This window comes from Mercenaria mercenaria, chromosome 16, assembly GCF_021730395.1.
Source record: "Mercenaria mercenaria strain notata chromosome 16, MADL_Memer_1, whole genome shotgun sequence".
NCBI classification, from domain to species: Eukaryota; Metazoa; Mollusca; class Bivalvia; order Venerida; family Veneridae; genus Mercenaria; species Mercenaria mercenaria.
Window position 1 is genome coordinate 23,391,372 of NC_069376.1, and position 16,308 is coordinate 23,407,679.

At 39.1% G+C, this 16,308-nt stretch overlaps 1 protein-coding gene across 1 annotated transcript in view; it reads right to left on the reverse strand.

Moving 5' to 3' along the window:
- LOC123541099 (1-phosphatidylinositol 3-phosphate 5-kinase-like) overlaps positions 1-16,308 on the reverse strand; it is a 123,970-nt gene that overhangs the window by 40,135 nt on the left and 67,527 nt on the right. The window contains 6 exon segments of the mRNA XM_053526381.1: positions 4,095-4,226; positions 4,977-5,038; positions 8,091-8,138; positions 10,694-10,789; positions 12,985-13,102; positions 13,532-13,738. Coding sequence (XP_053382356.1) covers positions 4,095-4,226; positions 4,977-5,038; positions 8,091-8,138; positions 10,694-10,789; positions 12,985-13,102; positions 13,532-13,738 — 663 coding nt within the window.

A 16,308-nucleotide genomic window follows, 5' to 3' on the forward strand; every position in this document is an offset into this window, starting at 1 on the left:
GAGGACTTTCTAGTATGGTGTTATCAACTTTATTCAAGAATCTAACAGAATCAGGGGTGTCTGGCCTACTCACCTTGAGGACTTTCTAGTATGGTGTTATCCACTTTATTCAAGAATCTAACAGAATCAGGAGTGTCTGGCCTACTCACCTTGAGGACTTTCTAGTATGGTGTTATCCACTTTATTCAGGAATCTAACAGAATCAGGAGTGTCTGGCCTACTCACCTTGAGGACTTTCTAGTATGGTGTTATCCACTTTATTCAGGAATCTAACAGAATCAGGAGTGACTGGCCTACTCACCTCGAGGACTTTCTAGTATGGTGTTATCCACTTTATTCAGGAATCTAACAGAATCAGGAGTGACTGGCCTACTCACCTCGAGGACTTTCTAGTATGGTGTTATCCACTTTATTCAGGAATCTAACAGAATCAGGAGTGACTGGCCTACTCACCTCGAGGACTTTCTAGTATGGTGTTATCCACTTTATTCAAGAATCTAACAGAATCAGGAGTGACTGGCCTATTCACCTTGAGGACTTTCTAGTATGGTGTTATCCACTTTATTCAGGAATCTAACAGAATCAGGAGTGACTGGCCTACTCACCTCGAGGACTTTCTAGTATGGTGTTATCCACTTTATTCAGGAATCTAACAGAATCAGGAGTGACTGGCCTACTCACCTCGAGGACTTTCTAGTATGGTGTTATCCACTTTATTCAAGAATCTAACAGAATCAGGAGTGACTGGCCTACTCACCTCGAGGACTTTCTAGTATGGTGTTATCCACTTTATTCAAGAATCTAACAGAATCAGGAGTGACTGGCCTATTCACCTCGAGGACTTTCTAGTATGGTGTTATCCACTTTATTCAAGAATCTAACAGAATCAGGAGCGTCTGGCCTACTTACCTTGAGGACTTTCTAGTATGGTGTTATCCACTTTATTCAGGAATCTAACAGAATCAGGAGTGACTGGCCTACTCACCTCGAGGACTTCTTAGTATGGTGTTATCCACTTTATTCAGGAATCTAACAGAATCAGGAGTGACTGGCCTACTCACCTCGAGGACTTTCTAGTATGGTGTTATCCACTTTATTCAGGAATCTAACAGAATCAGGAGTGATGGCCTACTCACCTCGAGGACTTTCTAGTATGGTGTTATCCACTTTATTCAGGAATTAACAGAATCAGGAGTGACTGGCCTACTCACCTCGAGGACTTTCTAGTATGGTGTTATCCACTTTATTCAGGAATCTAACAGAATCAGGAGTGACTGGCCTACTCACCTCGAGGACTTTCTAGTATGGTGTTATCCACTTTATTCAAGAATCTAACAGAATCAGGAGTGACTGGCCTATTCACCTCGAGGACTTTCTAGTATGGTGTTTATCCACTTTATTCAGGAATCTAACAGAATCAGGAGTGACTGGCCTATTCACCTTGAGGACTTTCTAGTATGGTGTTATCCACTTTATTCAGGAATCTAACAGAATCAGGAGTGACTGGCCTACTCACCTCGAGGACTTTCTAGTATGGTGTTATCCACTTTATTCAAGAATCTAACAGAATCAGGAGTGACTGGCCTACTCACCTCGAGGACTTTCTAGTATGGTGTTATCCACTTTATTCAGGAATCTAACAGAATCAGGAGTGACTGGCCTATTCACCTGAGGACTTTCTAGTATGGTGTTATCCACTTTATTCAGGAATCTAACAGAATCAGAGTGTCTGGCCTACTTACCTTGAGGACTTTCTAGTATTGGTGTTATCAACTTTATTCAGGAATCTAACAGAATCAGGAGTGTCTGCCTACTCACCTTGAGGACTTTCTAGTATGGTGTTATCCACTTTATTCAAGAATCTAACAGATCAGGAGTGACTGGCCTACTCACCTTGAGGACTTTCTAGTATGGTGTTATCCACTTTATTCAGGAATCTAACAGAATCAGGAGTGACTGGCCTACTTACCTTGAGGACTTTCTAGTATGCTGTTATCCACTTTATTCAGGAATCTAACAGAATCAGGAGTGACTGGCCTATTCACCTTGAGGACTTTCTAGTATGGTGTTATCCACTTTATTCAGGAATCTAACAGAATCAGGAGTGACTGGCCTACTCACCTTGAGGACTTTCTAGTATGGTGTTATCCACTTTGTTCAGGAATCTAACAGAATCAGGAGTGACTGGCCTACTCACCTTGAGGACTTTCTAGTATGGTGTTATCCACTTTGTTCAGGAATCTAACAGAATCAGGAGTGTCTGGCCTACTCACCTTGAGGACTTTCTAGTATGGTGTTATCCACTTTATTCAAGAATCTAACAGAATCAGGAGCGTCTGGCCTACTCACCTTGAGGACTTTCTAGTATGGTGTTATCCACTTTATTCAGGAATCTAACAGAATCAGGAGCGACTGGCCTACTCACCTTGAGGACTTTCAAGTATGGTGTTATCCACTTTATTCAAGAATCTAACAGAATCAGGAGCGACTGGCCTACTGACCTTGAGGACTTTCAAGTATGGTGTTATCCACTTTATTCAAGAATCTAACAGAATCAGGAGTGTCTGGCCTACTCACCTCGAGGACTTTCTAGTATGGTGTTATCCACTTTATTCAGGAATCTAACAGAATCAGAAGTGTCTGGCCTACTCACCTCGAGGACTTTCTAGTATGGTGTTATCCACTTTATTCAGGAATCTAACAGAATCAGGAGTGTCTGGCCTACTCACCTCGAGGACTTTCTAGTATGGTGTTATCCACTTTATTCAGGAATCTAACAGAATCAGGAGTGACTGGCCTACTCACCTCGAGGACTTTCTAGTATGGTGTTATCCACTTTATTCAGGAATCTAACAGAATCAGGAGTGACTGGCCTACTCACCTCGAGGACTTTCTAGTATGGTGTTATCCACTTTATTCAGGAATCTAACAGAATCAGGAGTGACTGGCCTACTCACCTTGAGGACTTTCTAGTATGGTGTTATCCACTTTATTCAGGAATCTAACAGAATCAGGAGTGACTGGCCTACTCACCTTGAGGACTTTCTAGTATGGTGTTATCCACTTTATTCAGGAATCTAACAGAATCAGGAGTGACTGGCCTACTCACCTTGAGGACTTTCTAGTATGGTGTTATCCACTTTATTCAGGAATCTAACAGAATCAGGAGTGACTGGCCTACTCACCTTGAGGACTTTCTAGTATGGTGTTATCCACTTTATTCAGGAATCTAACAGAATCAGGAGTGACTGGCCTACTTACCTTGAGGACTTTCTAGTATGGTGTTATCCACTTTATTCAGGAATCTAACAGAATCAGGAGTGACTGGCCTACTCACCTTGAGGACTTTCTAGTATGGTGTTATCCACTTTATTCAAGAATCTAACAGAATCAGGAGTGACTGGCCTACTTACCTTGAGGACTTTCTAGTATGGTGTTATCCACTTTATTCAGGAATCTAACAGATCAGGAGTGTCTGGCTACTCACCTTGAGGACTTTTAGTATGGTGTTATCCATTTTATTCAAGAATCTAACAGAATCAGGAGTGACTGGCCTACTCACCTTGAGGACTTTCTAGTATGGTGTTATCCACTTTATTCAGGAATCTAACAGAATCAGGAGTGTCTGGCCTACTCACCTTGAGGACTTTCTAGTATGGTGTTATCCACTTTATTCAGGAATCTAACAGAGTCAGGAGTGTCTGGCCTACTCACCTCGAGGACTTTCTAGTATGGTGTTATCCACTTTATTCAAGAATCTAACAGAATCAGGAGTGACTGGCCTACTTACCTCGAGGACTTTCTAGTATGGTGTTATCCACTTTATTCAAGAATCTAACAGAATCAGGAGTGACTGGCCTACTCACCTCGAGGACTTTCTAGTATGGTGTTATCCACTTTATTCAGGAATCTAACAGAATCAGGAGTGACTGGCCTACTGACCTTGAGGACTTTCTAGTATGGTGTTATCCACTTTATTCAAGAATCTAACAGAGTCAGGAGTGTCTGGCCTACTCACCTTGAGGACTTTCTAGTATGGTGTTATCCACTTTATTCAGGAATCTAACAGAATCAGGAGTGACTGGCCTACTCACCTTGAGGACTTTCTAGTATGGTGTTATCCACTTTATTCAGGAATCTAACAGAGTCAGGAGTGTCTGGCCTACTCACAGTCTCTTTACCAGTGCCCTTAAAGAATGACAACTTGCTTGATGAAGGCCTCTTTGCTGAAATAGTTATTTGTTCTATTTTGGTGTTTTAACATTTGCTGACAACACTATTTCAACTATGCCTTGTGGTCCAATAGTCTAGCAGAGGTCCTATATTTTGTATTAGTATTATTTATATCTATGTATATTAAAACAACAACTTTCCATTAGAAAGGAATGGCAGAGATAGTTTTATAGCCTAGTCTTACAGTCTAACCATTCAGAATTGGAAATAAAATAATGCAATCCTACCAATTCTTAGTCAAGTTGTTACAATTCAATACCATTCCTGTTACAATTCAATACCATTCCTGTTACAATTCAATACCATTCCTGTTACAATTCAATACCATTCCTGTTACAATTCAATACCATTCCTGAAAACAGTATTGAAATACTGAAGGTCCAAATAATGTATGTTTTATATCAATGACATACTAACTGGCATAATAGTACTGTACTGTAATGAGCTTCACACTTACTCTTTTTGCTGGGTTTAACATCCCACCAATTCAATTATAGGTCATATGGTGACTTTCCAGCTTTTGATCCAGGTAGAAGATCCAAGGTGCCCCTTGCACAGGCAGGCACCTGGGTATAACCACAGATCTTCCTTAAACAAGCTGACCTATTTAAGCAAGGTTTCAAACCTAAAGCAGTGAGGAACAAGTGATTGGAGGTCAGGGACCACTCAGCCACTGCTTCACATTTAACTTTTTACCAAAAAGAAGTATAAATTCTTCAGGATAAAAATCAAGTAATCTCTACCTAATCCTGTCTGTTCATCTTTTGACAATCTATCTACATTCTCAGTCTCTGCTTTACTGCTTCTGGAAAAGAATAAATACATTTCAACTATCTAAACATGTCATATATACTAAAATACTTTTAGGTATAACATTTATATATTATTAGTGAAAACCTAGCAATTTCAGGCAATCTGACTTACATCATGATTATCTGGATTCACTGTCACTGTAAATACAAGGCAGTCTAAAAGACAGCTATATCCCCCGCTGCTGTTATTGATAGTGGCTCAAACCTTCGACCTTGAGTTGTGACCTTGACCTTGAGCCACCATGGCTGACTCATGGGTTCTGCACATCGTCTTGATGAGGTGATCATTTGATTCAAGTTTCATGATTATCTTTCAAGGGGTTTAGGAGATACAGTGCAGACACAAAATGGAAGGCTCAAACCTTTGACCTTGAGCCGACATGGCTGTCTCATGGGCTCTGCACATCATTCAGATGAGGCGACCATTTGACCCAAAGTCCATGATTATCCTTCAAGGGGTTTAGGAGATACAGAGTGGACACAAAATAGAAAGCTCAAACCTTTGACCTTGAGTTGTGAACTTGACCTTGAACCGACATGGCTGACTCATGGGTTCTGCACATCGTCTTGATGAGGTGATCATTTGATCCAAGTTTCATGATTATCCTTCAAGGGGTTTAGGAGATACATAGCGGACACGAAATGGAAGGCTCAAACCTTTGACCACGAGCTGTGACCTTGACCTTGAGCCGACATGGCTGTCTCATGGGCTCTGCACATCATCTTGATGAGGTGATCATTTGACCAAAGTTCCATGATTATCCTTCAAGGGGTTTAGGAGATACAGAGCGGACACGAAATGGAAGGCTCAAACTTTGACCTCGAGTTGTGACCTTGACCTTGAGCCGACATGGCTGACTCATGGGTTCTGCATATCATCTTGATAATGTTATCATTTGACCCAAGTTTCATGAAAATCCTTCAAGAGTTTATGAGATATAGAGCGAACACAAAATGTTACGGAAGGATGGAAGGACAGATGGAGACAATTCCTATAACCCCCCACCACTCGTGGCAGGGGACTACATAGGTTATGTGGTTATTCCATGAGCCAGCACGCTTAGCTCAATAGGGAGAGCACATATCTACACCATAATAGTTTACGTATGAATCGTTTTGTGACCAGATAAAAAAAAGAAGTTCTCCAAAGGTAACTTTGTCCTTGGAGCAGGGCTCCAGATAATTTTTTTGGCCTATGAGTATTTACTCATCATAATTTTTGTGAATGAGTAAAATGGTAGTCTGAAATTTACTAGGAGTAATTTTACTCCTGAAAATTTGTAAATGTGAAAAAAAAGAAAACGGTTTTATAACATATTTATTAATTTGGTGTAACACCCATGAATTTGTTTGCAGTTCAGTTTCAATTCAACATTCAAGTTCTTGCTTTTTGTTCTCCCTTGGCTTAAAACACCGCTACTGAATCCAATAGAATACTCAATATAGCTTTAAATATATTTTAATGATCGTTCTTGTTGGTTTAAAGATGCATAGTGTTTGTTCACTTTTTACAATCTTAGAAAGAGACATTTTGTTGTTTACTCTACACCGGAGGTTGATATTTTTCATGAAAATCCTTCAAGAGGTTTATGAGATATAGAGCGAACACAAAATGTTCTTGTTGGTTTAAAGATGCATAGTGTTTGTTCACTTTTTACAATCTTAGAAAGAGACATTTTGTTGTTTACTCTACACCGGAGGTTGATATTTTAAATCGACACCGCTTTAAAATACACTATCGTACCATCAATATTGTTTCCCAACTATTTGATTTACGAATGCATTGGGTATATGATATAGTTTAACTTATAAAGTACCATTCAATGCGTGTGTACGTTCTGTGTGGGAGAATTAATGCTGACCGTGCTTTGTTACCTAAAGCCTTTAGATGATTCAGATTTTGTTTACGCTAGTAAAAAGTCATTGCAGGAGTTTCTGTAACTTCTTATACATTTTTATACACTTAAAAATGATCGCACATGCGTATATGCATTATTTCAAAGCGTAATTTACGCTAATACGCATCTTATCTGGAGCCCTGCCTTGGAGCTATGGGTCTGGGTCTAGCGTATGACATATCAACTCATTATAGGGAACATTTGTGCCAAGTAATTTTAAAATCCCTTGTTGAATGGCAGAGTTATTGACCGGACAAGAAACCGACCCTGTTAACCTTCTAAGTGTGACCTTGACCTTGGAGCTAGGGGTCTGAGTCTTGCGCATGACAAATTATCTCATTATGGTAAACATTTATCCAAAGTTATTTTAAGGACGTATGCTAGAATTTGGTGCGAAAATTTTCCCAATAACAGAATTTCTTCAAACTTTGGATATTGAAGGACAATCATCTAAGAAACTAAAAAATGCAATAAAAATCATAGGTCACCGGTATCGAAAAAGAGTTATCTGCCCTTGAAAACGGCATTTCCCCCAAAAATGACGTTTTCAAGGGCAGATAACTCTTTTTCGAATCCGGTGACCTATGATTTTTATTGCATTTTTTTGTTTCTTAGATGATTGTCCTTCAATATCAAAAGTTTAAAGAAATTCTGTTATTGGGAAAATTTTCGCCCATCTCATATACAGGGAATTCTAGCATACGCCTTTAAAATCCCTTCATGGATGGCAGAGTTATGGTCCGGACATGAAATAGACCCTGTTAAACTTTGACCTCTAAGTGTGACCTTGACCTTGGAGCTAGGGGTCTGGGTCTTGCGCATGTCAAGTTGTCTCATTTAGGTGAACATTTATGCTGAGTTATTTCAAAATCCTTTTATGGATGGCAGAGTTACAGCCTGGACAAGAATTTACACGGACGCACAGTGCGATTTCAATATGCCCACCTTTGGGGGCATAAAAATGGCATTAAACCCAAAACAAACAAACAAAGTTATTTCATGAGGTATATCAACAAGATCAGAATTGTTTAAAGGTAACTGCATACGATTATTTCTTCTATGTAGCACGCATTCCACAGACAAATCCCCTCAAACTAGAAACCTCTCAAAAGTGAACTGTGCTACATCCAATATTTTGCATAGTTACCTTTGCGCAGCTTGAATCTCATGAAGTTTCATATGGTAGTCATGGCAACTAAAATAAGAAGGAAAGGAAGAAACATGACAGAGATTTTTACTTCTTTCTTGACTATATCACAATCTATATATTAAAGCAGGATGTAAACATACTCAAGATTTAAATGAAAATGTCCTTAAAACTTGGAAAAGCTCTATTTTGTTATAGAAGACATTTAATAGTATAAACTTATTAACATGTATATGTAACATTTTTTCAAGCATTTTTACACAGTACATTTTTTATGCTAAAAAAACCTAGAAAATGCTTTTGTAAAAAAGCGCATGTCTCCCCCAATGCAAAGTCCTATAGGCAAGAAGTCAATAGGGGTTAGGAGCGAAAGTCAAAGAGACACTGATGGTTAGCTGCAATAGGGATCATCTACTTGGCATGTCCAGTCATCCCGCTAAATTTCAACACTCTTGGCCTAGTGGTTCTCAAGTCACTGTTCAGGCTCCTGTGACCTTGACCTTTGATAGACTGACCCCAAAATCAATAGGGGTCATCTACTCTGCATGTTCTATTATCCTATGAAGTTTCAACATTCTGGGTCAAGTGGTTCTCAAGTTATTGATCGGAACTGGTTTTCCATGTTCAGGCCCCTGTGGCCTTGACCTTTAACAGAGTGACCCTAAAATTGTTAGGGGTCATCTACTCTGCATGACCACTCATCCTATGAAGTTTCATCATTCTGGGTCAAGTGGTTCTCAAGTTACTGACCGGAAATGGTTTTCAATGTTCAGGCCCCTGTGACCTTGACCTTTCACAGAGTTACCCCAAAATCGTTAGGGGTCATCTACTCTGCATGACCAATCATCCTATTAAGTTTCATCATTCTGGGTCAAGTGGTTCTCAAGTTACTGACCGGAAATGGTTTTCAATGTTCAGGCCCCTGTGACCTTGACCTTTCACAGAGTGACCCCAAAATCATTAGGGGTCATCTACTCTGCATGACCAATCATCCTATTAAGTTTCAACATTCTGGGTCAAGTGGTTCTCAAGTAACTGACCGGAAATGGTTTTCAATGTTCAGGCCCCTGTGACCTTGACCTTTAATGGAGTGGCCCCAAAATCGATAGGGGTCATCTTCTTTGCATGTACAATCATTCTATGAAGTTTCAACATTCTGGGTCAAGTGGTTCTCAAGTTATTGATCGGAAATGGTTTTCCATGTTTAGGCCCCTGTGACCTTGACCTTTGATGGAGTGACCCCAAAATCAATAGGGGTCATCTATTCTTTATGACCAATCATCCTATGAAGTTTCAACATTCTAGGTTAGGTGGTTCTCTAGTTATTGATCGGAAATGGTTTTCAATGTTCAGGCCCCTGTGACCTTGACCTTTGATGGAGTGACCCCAAAATCAATAGGGGTCATCTACTCTTCATGACCAATCATCCTATGAAGTTTCAACATTCTGGGTCAAGTGGTTCTCTAGTTATTGATCGGAAATGGTTTTCAATGTTCAGGCCCCTGTGACCTTGACCTTTGACGGAGTGACCCCAAAATCAATAGGGGTCGTCTACTCTTCATGACCAATCATCCTATGAAGTTTCAACATTCTGGGTCAAGTGGTTCTCTAGTTATTGATCGGAAATGGTTTTCAATGTTCAGGCCCCTGTGACCTTGACCTTTGACGGAGTGACCCCAAAAACAATAGGAGTCGTCTACTCCAGGAGCCCTACAACCCTATGAAGTTTGAAGGTTCTAGGTGAAATGGTTCTCCAGTTATTGCTCCGAAATGAAGTGTGACGTACGGACGGACGGACGGACAGGGCAAAAACAATATGTCTCCTAGGGGAGACATAAATATAAGGGGTTATCTACTTCCTACGCCCAATCATGCTTTAAAGTTTGAAGGTATTAGGTCAAGCGTTTCTCAAGTTATTGAGTGGAAACTGTTTTGAAGGTTCAAAGCACTGTGATCTTGACCCCCTCCCCCAAAAGCAATACAGGTCTTCTGTTCATACGTCCAATCATGCTTTCAAGTTTGAAGGTTTTAGGTTGAGTGGTTCTCAAGTTATCAGGCAGAAACCATTTTAAGGCTCACGACCTTGACCTTTGACCTACTGATGCCTGAAACACTAGGAATCATCTACTTCACAAACCCAATTATGCTACCAAATTTGCAGGTTCTGGGTCAAATGGTTGTCACATTATTGGGCAGAAACTGTTTTCAAGGTTCAAGCCCCTGTGACCTTGATCTTTGACCTACTGACCCAAAATTCTATAGGGAACAATTACTTTATAAACCCACTTATGTTACCAAGTTTGAACGTTCTGGTCAAGTAGTTCTAAAGTTATAGGGCAGAAACTATTTTTAAGGTTCAGGCCCCTGTGACCTTGACCTTTGACCTACTACTGACTCCAAAAACTATATGGGTCATCTATTTTATAAGCCCAATTATGGTACAAAGTTTGAAGGTTCTTGGTCAAGTGTTTCTCAAGTTATTGGGCAGAAACCATTTTCAAAGTTTAGGCACCTGTGACCTTGAGCTTTTTGACCTACTGACCCCAAAACCTATAGTCGTTATATGCCCCTGCTTCTTTCAAGGGGGCATAATAAATGTTTACCTCAGAGAATAAGCAATGACAGAACTTGGTTCATGGTCATACACAATGACAGGCACACGATCACATGTTGCTAACAGATGATGATCACATGGGTCACTGAAAAACACAAACACAAGTAACCAATAAATCATTATCACATGGGTAACAGAAAAGTAAAATCCCATATTGTAAACAGGTAATTATCACATGGGTAACAGAAAAGTAAAATCCCATATTGTAAACAGGTAATTATCACATGGGTAACAGAAAAGTAAAATCCCATATTGTAAATAGGTAATTATCACATGGGTAACAGAAAAGTAAAATCCCATACTGTAAATAGGTAATTATCACATGGGTCATAGAAAAGTAAAATCCCATATTGTAAATAGGTAATTATCACATGGGTCATAGAAAAGTAAAATCCCATATTGTAAATAGGTAATTATCACATGGGTCATAGAAAAGTAAAATCCCTCATAGAAAAGTAAAATCCCATATTGTAAATAGGTCATTATCACATGGGTCATAGAAAAATAGGATCACATGTTAAAACCTGACTATCACACTGGTCACTTATAAACATGATCACAAGTTGTTAAAAGATGATGTTCACATTGGACACTGAAAAACAGGACATGTCAAAAACAGAAAAATAGTAGCGCATGTCCCTGATCACATGGGTCACTAAAAAATACAAACACAGGTCAATAATTGAAAATGATCACATGGGCCACAGAAAAATAAGATCACATGTTACTAACAGACAGTGATCACATGGGTCACTAAACAATGCAAACACATACTGCACATACTAGATGATGATAACAAAAGTCAATGAGATATATGATCACTTTGTCACAAACAGATGATGATTACACGGGTTACTCAAAATACAAACACATAATGATCACATAGGTCACTCAAAATACAAACACATAATGATCACATGGGTCACAGAAAAATATGACCTGTTAACTAGAGTAAGTGTACTTGGTTTTGCACAGTTCACAGTTTCGCACACCAAAGAATTTTCCGTTCTTGTAATGAAATACTTGCCAAGAGAAATTTAAACTGGTGAAATCAAGGGACCAGGTCTCCTTTTGAATGTTCCTATAGTTTTCTAAACGACAAGCAGGCATTCTGATAAAAGACAAAGATATATAAAAGTGTAGTAAAAGTATCACCGAGACAGCATAAAATTAGACACCACTGAGTTTACCTCGTTTGTGCATGGTATAGCGACATCATTATGATAATGACAGCTAAAAATACAGTTTCTACAGAAGTATCATTGTTGTGCAATTTCGATCCAACCAATATCCGTACTGTACAAAGAATTAGAGAATTTTTAGTCATTGTGTGCGAAACCGGGTACAAATATGTCCGAATAATGGCTCATTTTCTGGCTATATTGGAGAGCTACCAGTGGTGAGCAGTTATCACATGAAGAATAACCTAGTGCATAAATAAAGAGCCATGTATCTATTCTTCTGCCTGAAAATGCAAAATAATAAATTGCTTCCACATATTTCAGTTTATTTCAAGAAGTGTGTAAAAAGTGTGCGAAACCAGGTACACTGACTCTACTGGTTTAAATGTGTGTGTGTTCGGGTTTAACGTCTTTTTCAACAATTTTTCAGTCATATAAACGACGGTGTCTACTTGTAGCAGTGAGCACAATGACCAGTCCTAGCACTATCCTCTTAATGCTGAGCGCCAATCGAGGAAGCTACTAGTACCATTTTTTACGTCTTTGGTATAACGCGGCCGGGGATTGAACCCATGACCTCCTGAAAAGCGGATGCTCTACCACTAGGCTACCGAGGCTGGTTTAAATGTACCAATATATAACAGCTGTATCATCAGAAAGATTTCCATGGAAAGTTTTCCGTGAAACAAGAGTATATCCAATGTACACAGGTGCCCCCTAAAACTTTTTACTATATTTTTATGAATTAACAGAGTTGAATCAATACAGTGCTCCCTCTCTACAGCAACACCCTTTGGGAAACAGAAAATTTGGTTGTTGTTCGGAGGGAGTTGTTGTAGAGAGGTAAAATAAAGAACAATAAGCATATTGTGGAGTCAGTAGCAAGTGTTGTTGCAAGGAGGGAATTGTTGTTCAGAGGGCCGCTGCAGAGAGGGAGCACTGTACACCCTAATATAAACAAACATTTTCATATTGAATATTAACCTGTCTTACAAACAGACAGTTAATAGCAAACTTTAATGCTGCCCCTAGATCTCTACAACATTAACAAGGCGTACTAAAGTGGATGGTGAGTTGATGTATATGAAGGACAACATACAATGGCATCTGTAACTGGAAGGCCCCAGATCCCTGCCAGATAGTGTTCCTGATAGTCTTCTTTATAACCGTCCCTAACTTGTCACCTGTTTGGCCCTCCACTTGGTCATCTGCTGGGGCTGAAATATCAATAAAACATTAGAACTTTCTAAGGCAAATACAGAACATGCCTCTGTCTTAACAAGCATATCTGATAACTGCTGTTTGATAACATGTTAGTCCATTGTTTTCTCAGAAATGTGACTAGGGTCTAAATAATTTGACTGAAAACTTTAGTTGGTAAGGGAGTCAGCAGCTCACTTATAGATTGGTTTCCTAAGTAAAGCCATCCAATATTTCCATAAGCATAGATCATGTATGCTCAGGATGATTCTTGCCTTTATAATACTCTTTTGCACATCATATTCAGTTTAAACACTGGTTTAAAAAGTTCAACTTTGACTTTGGCTGGGCCCCGGCTAACAATTTCTTGGTAATGATTATCATACTTATATAGTAGTAAACAAAACAAAGTGGAAAGGTTCACTAAAATTATCTAAAGATTTCACCTTTCTTAACAACTACATTTTCTGGTATTTTCTGTCCAGTATCAGGTCCTTGTATACTGGTAGATTCAAGGGTAACATCAAATCCTAGACTCTCCACAGCCTCATCTGTTGCCATGGTGACACCTGGGACACTGGTTTCAATGCCAGCATCAGTTTCTGTCATCTTTTCTATGGAATTTTCTAGACTTGCAGGAGGGGGTGACAGCACTGGAAATGAATCATTATAAAAACTACTTTTCTCTTAACTGAAAGATGGCCTTGTAAAAAATTTCCATCTATTGAAGTCCTCCTCCCCTGCCAATTATCTCCATCAACTTTTACATTTTGAGGCAGACAAAATTTTCTGTTTACTCCTCATTCAACCATATGTCTTTAAATTATAAAATGTTCATTAATGAAGACATATAGATCTATTTTTATGAGTTAATGTCAATTAAAACTGAATACCAGTCTGTTATGGGTTTTGTTTAAGTTTTTTATTGAAAAAAAAAATTGAATTATCCAACAACGATCCACTTGGTTTATTTATTTATGCAGGGATACACATGTTTTTTCGTGTTATAACATCTGCAGAATCCCGAGACTGGTTGGTACCCGAGGGGTTCTGAAGATGTTATAACACGAAAAGAACATGTGCTAATGCCATTCTAGCATAAAACGCGTAAAAACCAAGTAAATGAATATATTGTCCCTCGACGTCATTAAATTTCCATGAAATGCGCAGTGTCTACGTTGTTTTTACATGTTGACGTCATTTCCTTTAGAATTATCTGTTTTGGGGCCATAATACGTTTATGCTTTGCCAAGGAACGCGCATATATAAAAAGGTGTTATAACATGACGTGAGCGTGACAATCTCTCCGTTAACACGTTTTTCTCTCCTGTTAAAACACCCCAGAAAAGTGACAATAACAGCAGTTTTATGCTAGAATGGTTATTATGGATTGAATGTGGGACTTCAAATAACATTTTTTTTTTTTTTTTTTTTCAGGTACAGTTGAATGTGTAACAGACTTATAAATTCTGAAACCTCAAATAAAGAAGAAAATCTTAAAAGTAAGCATTACTCCAAAAGCATAAAATAGCAACATCTCTAATATGTGCATAATATAAATTATTTCCTTAAAATAATTTCATTTATTCCTCGAGACTTAAAATGTTTGTTAGTTGCTAAGGATTCGGGATTAATCGGCCTTTATTATTCAGTTGAACTGGTTCTCGTTTTATTAATACAGTACTGATGTGCATGTTCAGCGAGCCGAGAACACAGCCAGTTGTTCGATATAAAAGCAAAAAGCCCGTGCAGATTTCTCACATTGCGTCTGAAAGGGCGAATACACCGTTATTATACACTGACAGAATCTACAGTTCTTCTACATGTCGTTCAGTAAAGATAAACTTAAAGTAATCTTAAATTGAGATGCCGCATGAACGTGTTAGACCTAAACGACAAGGCCGGGAAAGGAAGGACGAAGGTCACAGGCAAAATGTAAGAGCAAAATCGTCAACAACAGGAATATCACCATAGGACGAGAGGAGAGAAACAAAAGGCCGGCCAGGAACGAGGTGCGGAATCAGATACCTCCACATGACCTTGGAGCACGAGGGACCGGTAATTGTGCAAACGATATCGAGAAGGAAGAAACAGACAGTTACAAGATAATGCTGGTGGGTGTATTGATAATATTATTGATTTTTAAGTATTTTTACATGGTTCGGGTATTTCACAAGACTATGTCATGGTTAGAGGTAAAATTTCAAGGAGGGTGTGGCGGTGTAAGTGTATAGGTCATCTATACTAGGCTCGTCTGTATGGTCAGCATGTCTAATATTGAACAAAAAGTTACAGTCTGTAGGAAGATGCGCAAATTAAATCATACCTTCTGTTAGTCTTACCAGTGTCTTATTGGCGGCACATCTGCTTTCCTCCCTTGAACAGATTTTCAGAGACGAATATATCAATTTGGCATTATTGCCGGTCAAAGGGGGCATTTAGTTATCAAAACGTTTTTTGTAAGAAAGACATTTTAGACTGTCTACTGACCGTCAGGCTGAAAACACTCGGGCAGAATTATTCTATATGCAGTGGTCGTAAGCGTTCATTATTTATGCGGCGACATATCTAACCAATCAGTGATAAAGTTCAGAAAATGCTTTGTTACATGTACAAGTTTTAGCATGGCGTGTGCTCGGTGGGCAGTTTCAGTTGCGTCGGGTGATATCGCCCGCATCCTGGTCTTAAAACATAACAGACTGGTGGTGGCGATGTGTGCAGGTTAATGACGCAGCGGAAACGGTTCGGGCGAGTACACGTCACTGCATGTGCAATTACTTCATTAATATTCAAATTTTCCATAAAAAAGCACATACTTCGCTCCACATTCGGGAGTGTCCTGCAGTCAGTATAACTTTTCAGTGAAGTATCAAAACCCACATCCCGGGATAATTTGCAAGTAGAACATTTCAGAGACATTTTAGGGGTCAAGATTGGGGTCGCGCCCGGAGATGAAGTTCAAATGAAATTTCGTCTCAGAGCTCAAAAAAAAAAAAAAAAAAAAAAGAAATATCGATATAGTTAACTTAGCAAATTCACCGGTCAAAGTAGACTATATCGACCCAAAATTAACAGCTGTTAAATTTCTAAAATAGGTCAAGATCTAGGTCAAGGGACTTGTCATCAAAAAACGCAAAACGCATACCGTCTAGTACGTTTAATAGTCTTCTCTGCTAACACAAACACTGGACTGACACAGAAAGTTTTATTTTGATACAACACT